Raw genomic sequence first — 19,850 nt, forward strand, 5'->3', positions numbered from 1 at the left:
TTAAATTTTTTTTATACTTTTTTTTTTATTAATATTAATATTATTATTAATTTGATATATATTTTATTATTTATATTAAAAGTTTATATTTATTATATTTTTCATTTTATTAATATTTTTTTTATATATAAAATTATTAGTATTGTAATATATATTTAATATTATTAATATATTTAATAATAATTTTTTTTTTATAAATTTTTATAATTTTATAAATATTTTTTTTTATATTCATTTTTTTATTTCTAATAATTTAGTTTTTCCATTATATATGTCTTTGCTTCTTTTAACTTATTTTATTTTTATTAATTATACATTTATTTATCATTTATACTTAATTAAAATTTAAATCTTTAACAATTTATTATAATTATTATCTTTTTTTCTTATTTTTTTAATATATTTTTTTAATTTTATTTACTTATTTTTAAATTTCATTTTTTTTAGATTTGTTTTATATTATTTTTATATAATCTAATTATTTTTCGTCTAGTATGTTTTATAAAATTTTATAGTTTCATAATTTCATGTTTTTTCTCTACTTTTTTTATTTTTATATAAAAAAATAAAATTTAAAATATTACCTTGATAAGTTTATTTTTTTCATTATTTAAAATAAATATGATTTATCTTCATTTTCTTTTTTAATTATAATTATATAAAAAATAAAATTATCCAATTTCAAAGCGAAGTGGTGTTTTTTTTTTTCTATACACGTTTAATGTAATTCGTCTATAAATATTTACATGTCTTTTGGTATTTTATTTTATTGTTTGCATAAAAATTAAATTACATTACATTTTTTTATTTCTCTAATTTTTTAGAAAATTAATATTCACAAGCTAAGATTGTGTATTATAAACTATATTTAAGTTATTTTAAAATTTTTTTTTGTTTAAGAAAATTTATTTCCTTTTATTAAAAATAAAAAAATACTTAAAAATATTATTAAAATTCAATTTTAATTTAATATTTTATTTATTGTTACAATAGTTATTTTTAGAATAAACAATATGGTATTATCAGAAAATTTATATATTTATATATTTTAATTAAATGAACAATCAATATTAGTCAATAAAAAAATGTTTTCATTTCCTTAATTAGTATCAGTTTCTATAAAATACTTTTGAAAAATATCTTAGTATTAATTGAATTTAACTTATCAGCAAAATTATCTTAACTATTTTACAAATACAAATTTATGTAATTTCTTTAGATTCAAATAAAATGGTAAAAATTAATAAACTAAAAAAAATCTATAGTTTTAATTACTAAAAGTTTTATTAATAAATTTAATAGTTTTTAATTAATAAAAATAATAATTAGATTTCTATTAAGTATAAAAACTTATATGATGTTTTATATTTTTTATACGAATCTAAAATAAAATAAAAACTATTAAATCCATATTTATACGTAAATAAAAAGAAATATGTTTAATTATAAATTAAAGAAGTTGTATAGATGATTTTATTTATTTGAGTAAAAGTTATTAATTAGAATAAAGTTAAGTACAATATTTAAATAATATATATAGACATAAAAACTTTTATCATATTTAAAATTAAATAGTACATTTAAATATCTTTTTATTATATTAAAAATAATTTTAAATAATAAAATAATGATTTAATATTATAATTTATTTAAATAAATAAAATAAAATTATTACATTATTTTAATTTTGTATAATTATAAAATAAAAATTAAGAATTTATTAAATTATTATCAAAATAAAATTTATTATAGAGCAAAAGCATTTATTGTATTAACAATAATATTAAATAATTATTAATTATATAAATTGTTTATAAGCAAATCTGATTTATAATTTAAAATTTAATAATGTTATAGGGATAAAAGTTCAAAGTGAATTTAATAGCAAAAAAATATTTCAAATTATGTTTTGGTTTAGTAAATTTTCGAATGAAGTATAAATTAAATTAAGAAAAATTTAATTATTATATAGAGTAAGAATTAAATCAGAAAACATAATTTAAAAGTATTCATCTTGTCTCGAAAAAAAAACTAAAACAAAAGTCAATTATTAATAAATATATAATTCTATTAAAGAAATAAAAAAGAATTAGATAATTGATTTTCGTCATAAAATATTAATAAAGGATATTATTTAAAAAATAAAGAAATAAAAATTAAAAAATATATAATTATATATAAATATATATAAATAAATAAAAAATTAATTTAAAAATAAAAAATAAAATAATTTAGATTATAACTTTTATATATTATAAAACTAAAATTTTTTATTTTATGTATCTTTTATTTATATAAAACAAAAAATACAAAGTAAATTATTTTTCTAAAAATTGGTAAAAAATTATTAATCAATTGAGAATATAAATAAATAATTATAGGTTTTTAAATGCTTTATATAAATATTTGTTTTATTATAATATTAAAATCTGTTTGAAAAAGGATTTTTGTATATATATATATTAATTAATATAAATCATAATTATTTAATTAAATCAACAATATATTTAAATTTTTAATCATATAATACTTCCTAAACATCTAAATCTTATTCTGAAACTATGAATTTTTATTAAAATTATTAACTTAAATTATTTTTTTATTATTATTAATTTCTTTTATTGAATTATTTTTGTTTGCAAAAATCAGAGTTTTATAAGTTTTCTTAGTTTTTATTTATTTGAATTTTGGGGGATAATTATTACTATTAAATATTTTTGCAAATAACCTATAAATTTTCAGTGATGCTTCTTTCTTTTAATACATTTTATTAACTATTTTATTACTAACAAAGTCTATTTATATTTTTTTATTAACTTTTTCTTTTTATCTATAATTATATATAATTTGTATTTTTATAATAAATTATAATATATTTTATAACATTTTAAGCTAATTAATATGATTTTTTATTTATACACGGATAAAAAGGACATTAACTATCATATTTTTGTTTTCTTAAAGTACTTAACTTTTCATTATTCTCATCAATTTTTTTATATAACCTTTCAATTACATTTTCATTTAATTCCTTTTTAGTATTTTATATATTTTATTTTATTTATATACATTTTTCTGAACTATTTATTTTGATTTCTCATTTATAATAGGTTTGAAAGTTACTTCTTTCATTTCTTGCTACTTTTTTTATATACTTTAAAATATAATTTTATGATTTTTTTTGTTATTCCATGAAATTAATTATTATATCACTACTTCTTAAGATCTTTAGGGTGATTTATTAATAATTTTAGGTTTAAAGTCATAATCTGAGAAGTTTTAATTATCTTAATTTTATTAATATTCGTTAATTTATTAATTTTAATGATTCTTCGAAAAATTTAAAAAACAATTATTCTTATTTTTTATATACTAAGCTGATTTATTATTTATTTATCTATTTCTATTTCTCTCTGTATTAATTTGATTTTTAAAAGCTAGATTATTTTTAGACAGTTATAGTATTTAATTATTATTGAGATGATTTTTTATTTATTTATTTTTTTCAATAAAATTTATCTTGTATTTTTTTATTTCTTAATCTTTTTTGTCTTTGATTCTATTTTATGAATTTTCCTAGAATTTTTAAGAAAATTTTATTATTTTATTTTTATAAAATGACTATTTTTTTATAAATTATTTAATTCTGAAAAAAAAAAAAAAAAAAATTTTTAGTTTACTTCATTTTCACTATTTAATTATTTTTGTGATAAATCAAATGAAAATGAGTTTTATTCCATTTTTTCTTAACTTTCTAGTAATTTTAAACAATTATATGCCTATAAAGCTGTTACTGATTTCATTATTTTAATAAAATATTAACTTTTTATTATTTTAACAAATTTTTATTATAAATTTTATTAACAAAAAAACAAAATATAATAATTATATATAAAAAAAACAAAACAATAAACAAATATAAACTATTTACTTATATTTTTATAATTAAATTTTTAAAAAACATAAAATTATTCAAGAGTTTTATAAAGTGGTGAAATTATAATAATTAAATATAAGCTTTAGATTTATTGAAAAAAATAAAATATATATATTTATATTTATTCATTATTACACTTAATTTTTAAAATAAATTTTATAAATAAAGCATTAAGATTATTTCCTATGATTATTTTATTTTTTCTCTTCATTTTGCACTTCTTCTATTTCATTTTGTTATTTTCTTTTTCTGTCTTTTCCTAATCAACTTAATCGACTATTTTATTTTCATTATCTTATTCTTTATTTTCTTAATCATAATAATCTAATAAATTGTCTTAATTATTATTTTAATCTTCATTTCTATACAAATTCTCTTCAAATGACTTCCAATCAATAATATTACTAACAACAACTTCTTCTTGAATATTCTTTTTCATATTTTTAAGTTCTCTAAAAACATTAAGCAAAACAGTTTTATTTGTCATTGCTAAATTTAAATTTAAACCTCCTGAATAATGTCTTAATAGATTTGTAATTTAAGCTTCCAAAGAAAGATATTTTCTACAAATTTAAAATTAAAATTCATCGAAATCAAAACTATCTTTAAACATTTTATATCTTTCTTATAAATCTCCGAAACTAACTATAACAATACATCCATTTTTTTTCATAACTCTTTTCATTTCTAAAAGCATTTTTTTAACAACTAATTCTCCTTCATTATCACAACTAATAGCATCTAAAGTTCCCTTTTTATATTTTTAATTATTTTCTTAATTAATTATTATTAATAGGATTCTTTTACCTTATCGAAAATTACATCAAAAGTTTCATTTTAATATGATAAATTAGTACAATCTTATACTTCAAATATTAAGTTCTTCCCTTTTTTCTAACTATCCTTTTATAATTAATTAATTACTATATCAGATATATCAGTTGATAATAAATTATTATAACCATCGTCGTACATTTATTCTGATAAAGGCGAATTACCACATCCTACCATTAATATTTTTAAATCTTTTTAAAATTAGAAGCATTTATCAAATACTTCTTTTAATTCTTTATAACCACAATACCAATCATAAAATGTTTCTTTTGATTCATATCTTTTATTCCAATAATCTTTTCTTTTATAATCTGGTTAACATAATTTTTATTTTATTTCTTATTATTAATCCATTTTTATATATATATATATATATTTTTTTATATAAATATTTTTATTTTATTAAATATATTTCTTTAAAAACTTTTTTTTTTTGTCACAAAAAAAATATTTTATATACACATATAATTATGCATAATGCAATAAAAAATGATATTATAATTTATCTTTTAAATTATGCGAAATGAATTTTTTCTAAAATTTTTTCTATTTAAGGAATCGATTCTATTTTAATTAAAAAAATCATTTATTTTGTTTCGATATAAAAATAAAATATTTACTTGATAAATTTACAACTTTTTAATTTACGTTCCTAAGTGAACTATTTTAACTAAAAAGTGAATTTTTTATATTAATTGCAGTCCTTTAAAAAATAAAGATTAAATTATTTTTATATTTTTTATTTTTTACAAAATAATGTCATTAGTTTAATATAATGATTAATTTAAAATGTTTGCGTCATTTATAAGTATATTTTCTTCTTCATTTTTTTATAAAATTCCATTTTCTTTTTAATTTAAAGGTTTAATGTTCATAGATTCATTAAATAAACTAATTTTTTACTAATTAAATTCTAATGATTACTTATTTTTATTATTAAGAAAAAAAATTGTATTTTATTTACTTGAAGTCTTTTATGTTCCTTTATATGATCTATTTGTATTTCTCTAAATCTTTTAAGCATGTTTTATTATATATACAATTATTTTTCATCTTATTTCAAATTTTTACTTTCTAATAAATTATCTATCTTTAATAATTAATTTAAAAATTATTAAATTATGAAATAATTAATATATTCATCTACCTATCTTAAAAGTATTTATATTTATCTATCTTAATCTTTGCACTCTTATGTTAAACCTTATAAAATTTATTATTATTTTTGGTGATTTTTATCTAATTGAGAACTCTCGTAATCTAATTTACTTTTATATATATATATATATTTTTTATTTTTATTCAAATAATAAAATGAGTATAATATATATTTTTTTATTAAATATACTCATTAAAGCTTATTTATTTTGAAATTTTAAAAGAAGTATTACTTAATTAATTAAGTTTTTATTTCAAATTATTTTCATAGACATAATATTACTTTTTAAATGATTCCCAGTTCATTTTTATTTTTTAAAGTTTAATTATTAAATAAAATTATAAAAAGCATATATATATATAATAACAAAAAAAATTAAAAAAATATTATAGAATATAATATTTCATAATTAAAAATAATATTTAATAAAAAAAATTTAGATTAATCTTAATTTTTTAATATAATATTTTATTTTATTTTTAAACTCAATAAAAAAATAAAGGCCATTTTATATTATTCTTGAATTTTTTTATTGTAGATTCATTTTTTAAATAAAATTAAAGAAACAAAAAAAAAAGTTTAAATAAATAAATTAGAAATTTTATTAAAATAACAAATAAATATTTATTTTTAAATTATTATCTATAAGATAAAATGTTATTTTTTAATTTTTTTTTTAAAAAAATCAATTATTACATTTAATTTTACGATAAAAGGAATTATAATAGTAATACATTATTACTATTTCGAACCTTTCCTATTAATAAAGTTAAAGAAATAATTCAACTTAAATTATATAAGCAATTTCTACTAAAAATAAAAAGGTTTTTCTCTCTATTAATATTTATATCCCAAGTTTAAAAATAATATAAAAGTTTATTATAAACCCATAAAAAATAACTAAAAATATATATAATATAAATTAGAATAATTAATTTAAAATAAACTATTATGTTTTGCTTTAAAATATATATTTCTAAGTATATAATCTATATAGATATTAAAAGAAAAGAATAATTTTTTTTTTAAAAAAAAAAGATAGAAAAAATAAAATTTATAAATATATTAAATTAAATTTTAAAAATGTTTTTAATCATTTCTTTTTATATTCGTTTATGATAAAAAGTTTAAACTTATTCTTTTAACTAATTTTATAAAAATGATAATAATAATAATAATAATAATAATAATAATAATAATAATAATAAAATATATTTTAATAAATAAAAATTACAATCATCTAATAAATTTAAAAATAAATATATTTATAATAAACAAAATATAAAAATCAATCTTTATCAAATTTGAATAATCAAGAAAATACGACTAAACATTAAAATATTACTGTTTTAACTATAAATATCTTAACTTTTATTACTTTTTTAATCTATAATTCAAAATAATAAAAGATAAATTGTAAAAAAAAAAATATTTATTATTTATTAATTTTTAATAAATTATTTTTTTATATTATTAATCTTTTTTAAAATCATTTTAATAAAATATTATATTATTTAAAACAATATTAAATACTAAAAGGAATGAATTGATATTATATATTTAATAATATTTATTTTACTTTTAAGAAATAAATATATTCAAAGAATAAAAATAAGTAAAAAAACTTTTAAAAATATTTTAAAAATATATGTATATAAAAATAACATTATAAACAATTATTACGTTAATATTAATTATATAATAAAAAACACTTAAAATATTTTTATTATGAATAAAATTCGCAATATAACAATTTTATTAATGGTAATAATAATTTCTTTAGTATATTATTTAAGAATATAAAACTAATTACAATCTTTATTTTTATTTTTTTATATATAATATCAAATATAAAAAAACAAAAATTAAACATTCATAAACTGATAAAATAATTGATTTTTTACATGTATATATATATTACTTTATTTTAGATTTTAATATTTAATAATTTTCATAACCTTTTTTTTACAAAAACATGATTTAATAAAAGAGATATTACTTTTCAAAGGATATTATTTATTATTTCACACATGTAACTTATTTATAAAAACATATTTATGGAAGTTAATTGTAATTAACCAAATATATAAAGAGTATATAAAAACAAATATTATCTATCTTTTTAGCATCTCTAAACCCAAATAATTATTTATTTAATATTTTTAGAAATTTTATTATTTTTTATAATTGAATGATCTAATAAAAAATAAAACAAAAACACGTAATTTTGTCTTTTTATTATAATAATATTATCTTAATCTAATTGAATTTATTTTTATAGAGAAAAATTTAAATCTAGTATTTATCTGATTATATGAGATTAATATACTATAACTATTATTATTAATCTTAAAAATATAAAGAATTAATTTTATAAAAGATTATAAAAATTAATNTAAATAAAAAAATATTTTTAAATATAAATAAACTAATAAAGTAAATTAATGATGCAATAAAATAATAAGATTCAAAACTTATATATATATATATATAAATATATATATATATAAAATATTAGTAAATAAACGATTAAATTTCATTAAAGACTATTTTTCATTTAATTTATTAATTTTTGTTTGCTTAATAGAATTTATATATATATATTTTAAAAAATAAAACATAAAACTAATAATAATAAATTTTTATTATTATTTTTTATAAAATTAATTAATTTATTTTACAATTTTTAAATATATTTATATATTAATTTTTTTATATTTTATTATTATAAAATAATTTATAGTTTTTCATTTTTATAAATTAGAATTAAACTAATATTTTGATTTCCTTGCATCTTTAAAATTTGCAATTTATTTTTTTACTTTGAAATATATTTTTAATCATTGAATTAACTTTTACTTATTCAAAAAAAAGTAGTTATTTATTTAACTTTATTTTTTTTATTATTTTAAATTTATTTAATCGATAAAGAGAATTGATTTAAATTATATTATTTTAAAGTCTTTTTAAGCCTTTTACAAATAATTAATAAAAGGTTAAAGACTTTGTATGTTTTTTAATATAATTTTATCTAAATTTTACATAAATATTTTAGAATTATATGAATATCTATTTTAAATAAATTTAATATAATTTCAATAAAATAAATTTGTTTTTGTTTTGTATTAATATTTTATTTTTAACTTCATTTTATCATTTAGATAATTAAGTTGTTGAATATGTTTTATTAATCACAAAACAATTGTATCAATTAAAAAATTAAAAATATAAATAAAAAAAGTTATTAATATTGCGATTATAAACTCATAAAAATCATATTATTAATAATGATACTATATAAATTTAAATAAATGAATTTATTTATTATTATTATCAAAAAAAATCAAACTTTTCAATTATTTAAAATGATATTAGAATATTGTGATAACCAACCTTAAAATTATTTACTTTTTAAAGATATTAAAATAAATTTTTGGATAGATTTTTTATTTTATTTTTTTTCAATTTTTTATTTTATTTACAAATATAATTAATGTAAATTATTTTTAAAATTTTAATTTTATTTTATAATTTAAATATTAATTTTTTTAGATATAAAATTGTAATTTTATTACAATTGAGAAAATATAAAGTAAAAAGAAAATAATAAATAAGTAAATAATTGTAAATATATTACTCTTTATATTTATTTATATTAAATAAATTATAAAATTATGATATTTATATATAATAAATTATAAAAATGACAATTATATTTAAAAATATATATTATTTATATATATATATATATTAACCTTTGATATTACAATATTATTATAAAAAAAATAATTTTATATATTATCCAAAAAAAAAAAAAAAAGCATTTTGATAATCTAAAAGTAATTTTTTTTCAATAAATTATTATAAAAAATTAATTATCAAATCTTAAAATTATATATGGGCTTGAAATTATATTTATATTTTTTATAAATTAAAATTAATTAGTATTTAATTTATTTTTTTTATGAATTAATCATTATAAATAATAAATGTAAAGAATAAAAAAGGCAGACCAAAAGGCTCTTAAAACAAAATTAAAGTTGAATAGGAAGAAATAGCAAAGTTAAATATATCAATAATAAATAAAAACTTTAATATCAATGCATTTTAAACATAAATAGAAAAATATTAGAATTAAATTTGTAAAAAGAGCATTTATTTATAATGACACCTAAGAATATTAAATGCAATTATCAATTCGAAATAATAGTTAATTATTAAAATTTTAATAAGTTAAATATAATAATATTTCTTTAATAATAAATATTTAATTATATATAAAAAATAAAAGATATATGAGCATTGTTCCTAAGTTAAACCTTGATTTTAAACCTTATTTTCCTGGATTCCTACTATAAATTGATTATGTATAAATATTCTTTAAATAAACTATTATAAAGTAGCTTTAATTAAAAATATAAATAAAAAGGAAGATTACTTAAAAAATGAAAAGATGTATTATAATGATCATTTGACAAAATTAAATGAAATATAAATTAAGAAATAAAATATTTTAGTAATTTTTTTATTTCACAATATAAATATATTAAATTTTTTTAAATAAAAATAAATAATAATATAAATTATTTGCACGTAATTTTTTAAATTTTTTCTGTAGTAAAACAAAAAAAGGCTATAAATATGAAAAAAAAAAATTTTTTACATAGAATTTTTTTATAATAATACAGAAAAAAATAAGAAATGAATTAAATATATATATATATATATATATATATATATATTTATAATATAATATATAATATAAAAATATATATTTGCTTAAATTCTTTATATATATTTTTTAATTTTTATATATACTAAATATAATTAGTAAGAAATTTGTCCTGAAATAGAAAACACTTATTGCAATTTATGTAATTGCATTTTTTATTAATATAATTAAGTAAAATAAAAAATATTTAAAATATTAAATCTTTTATTATTTTTTTAAAAAAATATAAGCATATAAAATCAGATTTACATAAAAAAAGTTATTAAAATAATACATTTGCAAAAAAATTATAGAAAACAGATTAATTTTTACTTTATTTTAATAAGACATAAATACTATATAATGATGTGTTTTGTGAAGATTAAAAAAAAAAACTAAACAAATAGTTCTTATAATAATCAGCTAAGCTATTTATTATTGGAAGCTTCATCTAATATTTAATGTAAAAAAAGTTAAATTTTAGCTTAACTTGTATATTATATAAATTAATAGTTAATTAAGATATATCAGAAAAATAATTTAACACAATAAATAAATATAATATAGATTATCCCAAATATATAAATGAATTCTTGCTAAAATAAAAAGCTTTTAATAATTTAAATAATTAAAATTAAGTATTATATAATATTTAAAGAAATAATTATCAAGATTAATATGAAATACTAAAATAATATTAATACAATAATAAATATTTATTTTAAATAAATCAATAATTTTATTAGAAAAATTTTTAAATATAACAATCTTAAAAATCTTTAATCTAAAATAAAATAAATAATAAAATAAATTATAACAAAAAAAGATGAAATTTTAAAATTTTATTTAATAAGATAACTTTAAAAGAAACGATTTGATATAAAAATATAATAAATAAATTAGTAAAAAAAGATTAATAAATAAAAATTAGAAATAAGTAAAATAAAAAAATGAAATAAAAAAAAAAACAATGAAAAATGAAAAAAATAATAAAAAAAATAATTAATATAAAAAAAAAATAATAAAATAATATATAATATTAAATTAAAACATTAAATAATGTATATAAAAAAATATGAAATTAAAAAATACATATATATTATCAATGCTAATAAAATACAAAATAAATTATATAAATTAATAAATAAAATAAATAAATAAATAAATAAATAAATAAATAAATAAATTAATATATAATTCTTTTTTTACAAATGTTTTTTTTTTCAAAATATATATTATTAAAAATTTTTTTTAATCATATTATTAAATTTTTTTTTTTATTTTTAATAATTTTTTTTTTTTAAATTAACAATAATTTATTATTTAAAACATATTTTTTTCAAATTAATAATCCTTTTTCTATTTCTTTTTATATAAATTTGAATGGATGTCCTCCTACATTAATATCTATTTTACATTTATTATTTGCAATTACAAATGGGTATACATCTTCTTCGTTATGAAATTTTGTCTTTAATTATATAAAAAAATATAAAAATATTATATCAATTTTACTTAAATAAATCTTTATTTTTTTAATTATTCTTCTTTTTGTACTTATTGTTATTCTATTTATATTTTTTTATCATTTTAAGCATCTATATTTTAAGTTGTTATGTTTGGCATCTATTCTTCTATTTCTATTGATTCTTTTTTTTATTTTTTTCCTTATTATACCAATTTTGCTTTTATTTCGTCTTTAGAAGGAGGATTTAAAAATTCTCCATTATGTGTAATCCAAATTCTATTCTCTTAAATATTACATCCAATCCCTATAAAATATTTTTAAAAAATATAGAAATTAAAAAATACCCATAGTTTCTCCATATTATAGTGCATTTAAAAAGCAATCGAATTTAACTTTGCCTTAAATAAATAATTATCCATCGCTTTTAAAATAAACAGCTTTTTTCGAATAATCACTATTAATTTTTTTTATACAATTTATTAATTACAATCTTTAAAAATATCTATAGAACAATATCCAATTCCTATTTCACACTTTTCGTTTTCAAAATCTTAAATTTCAATTTCAAAATAAGATGTTATTTTTTTACTTATAGGTTAATTTGCAATTATAATTCTATAACAATTTTCTTAATTGAAATCCGCTTATAAAAATTATCCTAATACAATATCATTCGCAATTTCTTTATTTATTTTAAATATAGATGCTTTTTATTAAAAATAAATACCTTATCTTGGTTTTACAATTACATCTTATGTATATAGATGCTGAGTTATTTTATATGTTTAATCATTAAATGTTAATTATGTTAATTATAATTTCTACTTTGTATTTAATTCTTGCGTTCTTATACCTGCTTCAGTTTTCATTGCTCCTTCTGTCCTTATTATATATTCTCTGTACTTATAATATATGTAAAAAGCTATTAATGAAATTATTATTAATATTAGAATTAATAAAAATATATTCCAGCCTGAATGTTGAGTACTTTCTTCTTATTGTTCCACACTTGTATTTGCATTAGCATCTTTGGAGTTGTATTCTATGTAATAGGGTCTTTTTTTGGGGTCATATGTGTTTTAGGATTTTCTTTAGTTATTTATATTTTTATTTTTTTAATTTTCTTACGTTTTATTGTAATTGCTTTTTTTTAATGATGAAAATGATTTACCATTTTTCTTAAATTTTATTATTGACTTGTTGCATTTATTATTCTGAAAAGCAAAAATGGAAATAATGTTTAAAAAAAAATTGTTCCATAATAATATTTAGTTACTTTTTTAAATAAATTTCAAAAATTTTATTTAGGTATTTTTTTATTTTTTTTAATAAATATAAAAAAAAAATATATTAATAAATAAAATAATTTATTTTAATAATATATATTAAAAAAATAAATATTTCTTAATATTATCATTATTATTAATTCGATTTTTGTTATAATAACAAATATTAATTATCAATTTCATTGTTAATATTTTATTAACAGCTTCTTATTTTTTCATTAATATCTCTAATCTAATAAAATAAAATATTAAAAATAAAAAATAAAAAATAAAAAATAAAAATTACATTTTCAATCATATTATTAGTTAAATTAATTTTTTATAAATCATCTTCTTTTTCATAAACTGATTAAGTTCTTTTAACTGGTAACCAACCAAGATCATAATTATTGATTTTGTCCCGAATATAAGTTTCATCTCCATTATATTCAGTTTATTCTTTAAACTGAATATAAGCTATATAATAAATATAATTCCACATATAATGTTCTTGCTAAAAAAATAAAAAATATTAAAAAAAAACAAAAAAAAACAAAAATACTTTAATATGATAAAAAAATCCTTTACTTTCTTAAGCTTTATCAAGAACTTCTCTTCTAATTCCACAAATAAAACAGTAAAATTTTTCATCATTTTCTCTATCTTAAAGTGCATCCTTTAAAGATCTGAATTTATCCACAATAATTCCTTTTAAAATATTAATAAGAATTTAAATAATTAAAATATTCAATAAATTATCGAAAATCAATCTCTAAAAAAACTTTCCAGCAAGACTCTGTAAAACTCCATTATATTCTACTCCTTATTAAATATAATATTTCAGACTTTCCGGTTCTTATAGCATTGTACCGACTCCACCATCTCCTTTAAATGTCCAATCAAAATTAACAAGGTAACATTTCCACAGTATATTGCATTTCCCTTAATAATCCTCATAAAAATGTATATAAGAAACAAGGGTGAAATAATATTCAAGCAAAAAGAGAAGCACCATTAAAAGTAGTATTTCATATCTAGGATTCCAAACTGCCCTAACTACATTTTTTAAATGTTTAGTTCTTAAAATATCAGATAAGCATCCCGCAAAAAGAAAAGGATGAATAACTAAACCAAAAATAACAATTGCCATATTAAACGAATAATATATTATTTAATAATCTTATAACAAAATAAGTATACTTTTTAAAGCATTTATTATAAAAAAAAAAAATTTTTTATTAAGCTCATTCCTAATTTTGTAATTTCCTTTAATATTTCTATAAAAATAAAAATAAAAAATAGATTACTTATTTGTGCTCTTTGTCTTCCTCTTTCTAATAATATAGTTCAAAATATTAATTCCATAAATCACCTATTAACAATGGTGCCCTTTTCATTAAAAAAACAGCGACAACTATTGAATAAAAAGACAAATTAAGAATACCAAAAACAAAAATAATATATAGAGTATCTTTAAGAATATTTATATAAAAAACACATATATATATAAGATTACTTGTTTAATCTTTTTTAAAAAACAATCGAGGATCTTCAAGCCTTGATTTTTAAAGTATTTTTTTATAATTATGATCATTTTAAAAAATATTTTGATCCATAAAATACTCACTATAACTACAAATTATAATAAAATTAATAATGCAAGCAGCATAAAAAGCCGCACTTTCCCAGAACTTAACATTAAGACAAAATATAGCTAAAATTTTATTTTTATCAAAGATTTATCTTAATTTTTCTTCATGTTTCATAATATTAATTATGTCATTAGATTAATCAATAAGACAACCGATTTTGCTCTTAGTTGAAGTACGATCAACTTTTTCTCTAAAATCATTTATTACTTCATCAGGAAGTAATTTACAAAAAGGTAAAATAGGAAAATAAATAAACTATAGTTTATCATTTCTTACAATTTCAATTTTTTTAACATTATTTTTAAAAAACGAAATGGCTTCTTTTGCTTATTCTTTTTTTTCTATATTTTTAAATTACTCCTATTACTTTTTGCTAATTTCTCCTTTTCTAAATGCACTTTTATATAAATCTTTTATTGCTCCTCTTCCTAAATTTAACACAGCACCTCCTATTTTTGAAAATTGGGACAGAAAGTTTATTTTAAAAAGTTTTTGAAGGGTTTCTTCTTCCTCATTTTTTTCGAATTCGTTAATATATTCTTTTATTTCCTCATTATTATTTATTACTATTTATTTATTTTCCATAAATAAATTTACTAAAGAATATGCATTAAATCCATTTTCAATTATTAATTCATAATATTCTTCAGGAGTTTTTTCATTTATCTCTTCATCTACTCTGTTAAAAAGGTCTATTTTATATTCATCTTTTGAATATTTCTTGTACAGTAAATATATGTGAGTAATATTATTTGTTAATACATTAAATGGTATTGTACGCATTATTTATGATATTATTTCATTAGAATTTTAATTTCCTTCTAATAAGCTTACTATTGTTATTAAGCATTTATATTTTAATCTGGCAAATTTTCCTTTGTGGATAGGTACTTTTTTATTAATATCTTTTATTTTAAATAAAATAAATATAAAATTATATTTTAAGATCTATTGTTTTTATTTTTTTACAAGACTAGTATAGATTGAACGTACTTGTTTTACTCCTCATTTAAATTGATTATTCTTAAGAAATATTTTTTAATTATTATTGGATGATGTAATCTTCTTTTTTTTAGGAATATTACTAACTTTAAGTATTTATTTATCCTTTATTTACTTTTTATCTATTTATATAATAAATTAAAAAAATATTTACTATTTTCTTCATTATCAAAAATAAAAATCTTTTCATCCCCACTTAAAATAAGTACAGCATATTCTAAAAACTTACTATTAATAATAACTAATTAATTTTAAATACAAGGTCCTTTTATATATTAAAAACATATTTATTTATAAATAATATTGATATCTATAATTGATTAAAACCTTAAATAAGTTCTGTTAAAGTATCAAAACATTAACTAATAGATTCGTAAAAAGAATTACATATTTTAAAAGAGCATAACAATTTAATAATTTAACTAATTAAATCATAGGATTTTTTACTATTAAACTAATTCCTTATATAATTTTATAAATCTAAATTATGTCCTTCACAGAAAAGTTATAATAATCTTAACACTTTTTCAACAATTTTTTTTCCTTTTTAACATTGCTAATAATAGTTGTCCAAAGTACTCATTTATGTGTCCAAAATCTAATGAATTTTATAAAAAAATATCTCACATTAAGGATTACTTTAAAAAAAATCAAAAGTAGTTCTTTATACTTTCAAATTTCCTCCTTATAGTTATAAATTAAGAAACTTTACTAAATAATATAGCATTTCAGGTTCATTTTCTTCCCAAATAAGCATTAAAGCAATTTTAGTTCCATTTAATTTATCCAAAAGTAACTATTTTTCGATCATTTTTTCGCTTTCATCATCTTTAAGGAATTTACATAAACCTTTTAAAATATAAATAACACTATCTTAATTGCTATTATTAGTTTTCCAGAATTAAATATAACCTAATATATAAATATTTAAAATAAAATAAATAAATAAATAAAAAGATTACTTAGACATTTAATTAATAAATCTTCGGGCAAGAGAAGGACTTCTTTTTACATTTCTTTGATATTTTTCATAAAAATTCCTTAAATATTTTAATATCCATTAGAGAAAATACACGATTCTTTTTTTATATTATTTTGAAGTTTTTCATGTTTTGTAAAATTATTCCTAAACAATCCCCATTATTAAATAATATTTAAATAAGCCATTTATTCGTTTAAATAATTGCTTTCTTCAAAATTAATGTTTTATTTAACTTCTTATTCTTTTAATTATACTTCTTCTTCATCTTTTTTAAATGTATGCATACTTTATTAATATTAATTTTTAGTATTATTTCTTGCTTTTTAATGATTTTCTATTTACAGGGATTAATCGTATTTTATTGATGATTATAAAGAATTCTTTTAATTTATTATGTTATATAAATTATTTTTCTAAAATCCAAGTATTGTTTAATCTTCTTAAAGTTCGTAAATTGAATCTAGGGCAACTTAATTATCACCTTTTAAAAACTGAGGAAGAGGTATTTTATAAGAATAGCATAATTTATTAATTTATTTTTATCTTTGCCTATTGTTTTCCCATAAATTATTTAATAATGCATATCTTTTTTTTTTTTTTTTAATTTATTTTATTAATAATTATTGAAATTTAACTTTTTTAATATTTTGTTACTATTCAGCTTATCTTACGTAGAAATTTGCAAATTAGTTTAAAATTTATTTAAAAGAAAAGCTTTTTTAACAATTAATTGAATGAATATTTTTTTGTTGTTCCTTTAAAATATTTTCAGTATAAATATTAATAAGAGGAATAATTAAATCAATTAACTATAACTAAAATAATAAATTTATATTTTCTGATTATTGTAAATTATTGGTAATTAACATTATGTACGTTTAAAAATTCTAATCTTCACTTAGAATAGTTTTGGTTTATTCTTTTTTCATTTTAATGATAAATATATATAAAATTTTTAAAATAAATCCTTATAATTGTTAAACTTCACTCATATTATCTTTGTATTATTAAAGTTCTATTTAATTGTCTAATAAGTATTTTAGTAAAGAACTGAAAGAAACATTATTTTAAATTTTATTTATCATATTTTTTTCAATATCATCAGATAATAATAATGAAAGTATCTTTTTATTTTTTTTATAAAAAAAAAAATGTATTTTTTTTCTTATAATTTAAAGATTTATTATACTTATATATATGACTATTTGTATCTTTTAATATCTGATTAATATTCAAAAAATTAAAATTCTTAATACATATTATCATTACTTTAAATCTATTAAAAAGGCTATTTTTTATATATAATAAGAAAATAATATAACTAATTATTACATTATACAAATTCGAAGTATTTCCTCCAAAAAGAAGCCTGAGTATATGGCATTATATATTTTTGAAATTTTTAAATTATTAATATTAATTATTAGTTAAAAGTACTAAAAAAACTTCAAGAAATTCAGCATATTTACCATTAATTATAATAAAAGAAGCTATGTCTTCTATAAAAGAAATATTAATCAATTGAAAAATTTTTTGATTATTTTTGAAGATTTCTTTAATGAGTTAAATTTGCCCAAAATTAAAATCCTTAATTTCGAAAAGACTTTTAAAAATCGATTTAAATATTAACCTAAAAAAAAAAAAAAAGTAAAATAAAATAAATCAAATATTTACTCTTGATTAACTTAATTATTTTAACAAAATAAAAGTAAAATTTAAAAGCAGCGTTTTATCATATCCACAATTTTAATAGCTGTATTATTTTCAAAAGAAGGAATCTAATCACTTTTAATAAATTAAAATTAATCTCTTTTATTTTGAAAAAGAATAAATCCTCTTTCTATTAATTCAATAATTAAATCTTATCCTTTAATATTATTAAAAATTGTTTATTTTAAAGAAATATCTGAGCTTTATCCTACCAAGCATTCTTTAATTTTTCCCAAAACTTGATTAGTTTAGCTTAGTTTTTCTTAAACTTCAATATTACTATCTAATTAAAGCCAAACCTAACTATAAGAAACTAAAATTTTAAGTGTTTTTACGAAACTGTAAATTTGATTGTACATTTTTTTATCATCAGAATATATTAAAAGAACTATGTTTTATAAATTATTAAGCAATTCACTTTTCTAACAACATACTTTTTTTATTAAATCACCAATACAATTTCTTAAAATAAAATCATCTGCAAAATAAAAACTTATTAATAAACTTTCTAAAAAAGGTCTTTGTAATATTTAATCAAAATTTTTAGGAATTTTTTCTTAGGAATAATTAATGAACTAAAAATTAAAATAAATATTTTAATAAAAAATAAAAAAATATAAAAACTGTGTCAAATTTATTAGAAAATTCTCCAATTTAATATAAATCCTAAGGAATTAAATTTGCAATATCAATTATTAATAAAGGATCTTTTAACTATTATTCGAAACAAGAAATTATATTATTTAAATAAAAATCTTATTAAACATCTAATAAATAACTGAAAATTTCGCATATTTAAATTTTTATTTCAGTTTCGAAATTAATGTCGTTGTTATATTTTTTTTCATTTTCTTCTTTTTTACAAATAAAAGTCTTATTTATATATTTTTAAAGTATCTTCTTAAGTCCTTATATTCTTTAGAAATAAGGATCTGTAATAACCTCATTTTAAATATATTTGCTTCCCAAAATCTTCTTCCTATTAAGGTTTTCTCTTTTAAAGTCTTTTTTCCCATCAAGGCTAAATGAAAAATTGAATATTTATTTTATTCCGTTTTCTAAACCTAAGCCTAAAATAGAAATACCTATTAATTTTTTAAATGTATAATGCAATTATTTTAAATATTAAA

The 19,850-nt window shown here is 14.8% G+C and overlaps 4 protein-coding genes across 4 annotated transcripts, besides 27 other annotated features; 1 reads left to right on the forward strand and 3 right to left on the reverse strand. All coding sequences in view use genetic code 6, as the record gives it.

Moving 5' to 3' along the window:
• The first annotated feature begins 69 nt into the window (after positions 1-69).
• Positions 70-171: a microsatellite.
• Positions 172-387: 216 nt separating this feature from the next.
• Positions 388-412: a microsatellite.
• An 863-nt stretch (positions 413-1,275) lies between these two features.
• Positions 1,276-1,317: a microsatellite.
• Positions 1,282-1,324: a microsatellite.
• Positions 1,325-1,597: 273 nt separating this feature from the next.
• Positions 1,598-1,644: a microsatellite.
• A 519-nt stretch (positions 1,645-2,163) lies between these two features.
• Positions 2,164-2,194: a microsatellite.
• Positions 2,190-2,234: a microsatellite.
• Positions 2,235-2,476: 242 nt separating this feature from the next.
• Positions 2,477-5,125, reverse strand: IMG5_137670 (menaquinone biosynthesis methyltransferase, putative; the record flags this gene model as incomplete). The annotated part of the gene is made up of 5 exons (XM_004031760.1): positions 2,477-2,559; positions 2,920-3,031; positions 3,681-3,822; positions 4,306-4,688; positions 4,745-5,125. 5 exons carry the CDS (start codon positions 5,123-5,125, stop codon positions 2,477-2,479), a joined length of 1,101 nt encoding a protein of 366 aa, XP_004031808.1.
• Positions 3,280-3,321: a microsatellite.
• Positions 5,124-5,172: a microsatellite.
• Positions 5,135-5,190: a microsatellite.
• Positions 5,137-5,181: a microsatellite.
• Positions 5,191-5,642: 452 nt separating the features above from the next.
• On the reverse strand, positions 5,643-6,235 carry IMG5_137680 (hypothetical protein; the record flags this gene model as incomplete). Its single annotated transcript, XM_004031761.1, has 3 exons — positions 5,643-5,861; positions 5,919-6,039; positions 6,213-6,235. The coding sequence occupies 3 exons, from the start codon at positions 6,233-6,235 to the stop codon at positions 5,643-5,645; spliced, it is 363 nt and encodes a 120-aa protein (XP_004031809.1).
• A 90-nt stretch (positions 6,236-6,325) lies between these two features.
• Positions 6,326-6,365: a microsatellite.
• Positions 6,366-7,092: 727 nt separating this feature from the next.
• Positions 7,093-7,142: a microsatellite.
• Positions 7,143-8,405: 1,263 nt separating this feature from the next.
• Positions 8,406-8,439: a microsatellite.
• Positions 8,440-8,611: 172 nt separating this feature from the next.
• Positions 8,612-8,658: a microsatellite.
• A 983-nt stretch (positions 8,659-9,641) lies between these two features.
• Positions 9,642-9,682: a microsatellite.
• Positions 9,683-10,094: 412 nt separating this feature from the next.
• On the forward strand, positions 10,095-11,008 carry IMG5_137690 (hypothetical protein; the record flags this gene model as incomplete). Its single annotated transcript, XM_004031762.1, has 5 exons — positions 10,095-10,162; positions 10,222-10,297; positions 10,360-10,446; positions 10,762-10,804; positions 10,989-11,008. The coding sequence occupies 5 exons, from the start codon at positions 10,095-10,097 to the stop codon at positions 11,006-11,008; spliced, it is 294 nt and encodes a 97-aa protein (XP_004031810.1).
• Positions 10,641-10,705: a microsatellite.
• Positions 10,698-10,747: a microsatellite.
• A 512-nt stretch (positions 11,009-11,520) lies between the features above and the next one.
• Positions 11,521-11,571: a microsatellite.
• Positions 11,545-11,666: a microsatellite.
• Positions 11,573-11,668: a microsatellite.
• An 83-nt stretch (positions 11,669-11,751) lies between these two features.
• Positions 11,752-11,828: a microsatellite.
• Positions 11,763-11,838: a microsatellite.
• Positions 11,839-11,874: 36 nt separating this feature from the next.
• Positions 11,875-11,942: a microsatellite.
• A 1,043-nt stretch (positions 11,943-12,985) lies between these two features.
• Positions 12,986-13,023: a microsatellite.
• Positions 13,024-13,522: 499 nt separating this feature from the next.
• On the reverse strand, positions 13,523-19,487 carry IMG5_137700 (MIR domain protein; the record flags this gene model as incomplete). The annotated part of the gene is made up of 8 exons (XM_004031763.1): positions 13,523-14,640; positions 14,747-15,999; positions 16,116-16,293; positions 16,356-16,940; positions 16,991-17,344; positions 17,492-18,174; positions 18,350-18,640; positions 18,685-19,487. The coding sequence occupies 8 exons, from the start codon at positions 19,485-19,487 to the stop codon at positions 13,523-13,525; spliced, it is 5,265 nt and encodes a 1,754-aa protein (XP_004031811.1).
• Positions 13,633-13,677: a microsatellite.
• Positions 13,909-13,933: a microsatellite.
• Positions 19,488-19,850: the final 363 nt, after the last annotated feature.

This window comes from Ichthyophthirius multifiliis (assembly GCF_000220395.1).
Source record: "Ichthyophthirius multifiliis unplaced genomic scaffold scaff_1120509251069, whole genome shotgun sequence".
Classification (NCBI taxonomy): Eukaryota; Ciliophora; class Oligohymenophorea; order Hymenostomatida; genus Ichthyophthirius; species Ichthyophthirius multifiliis.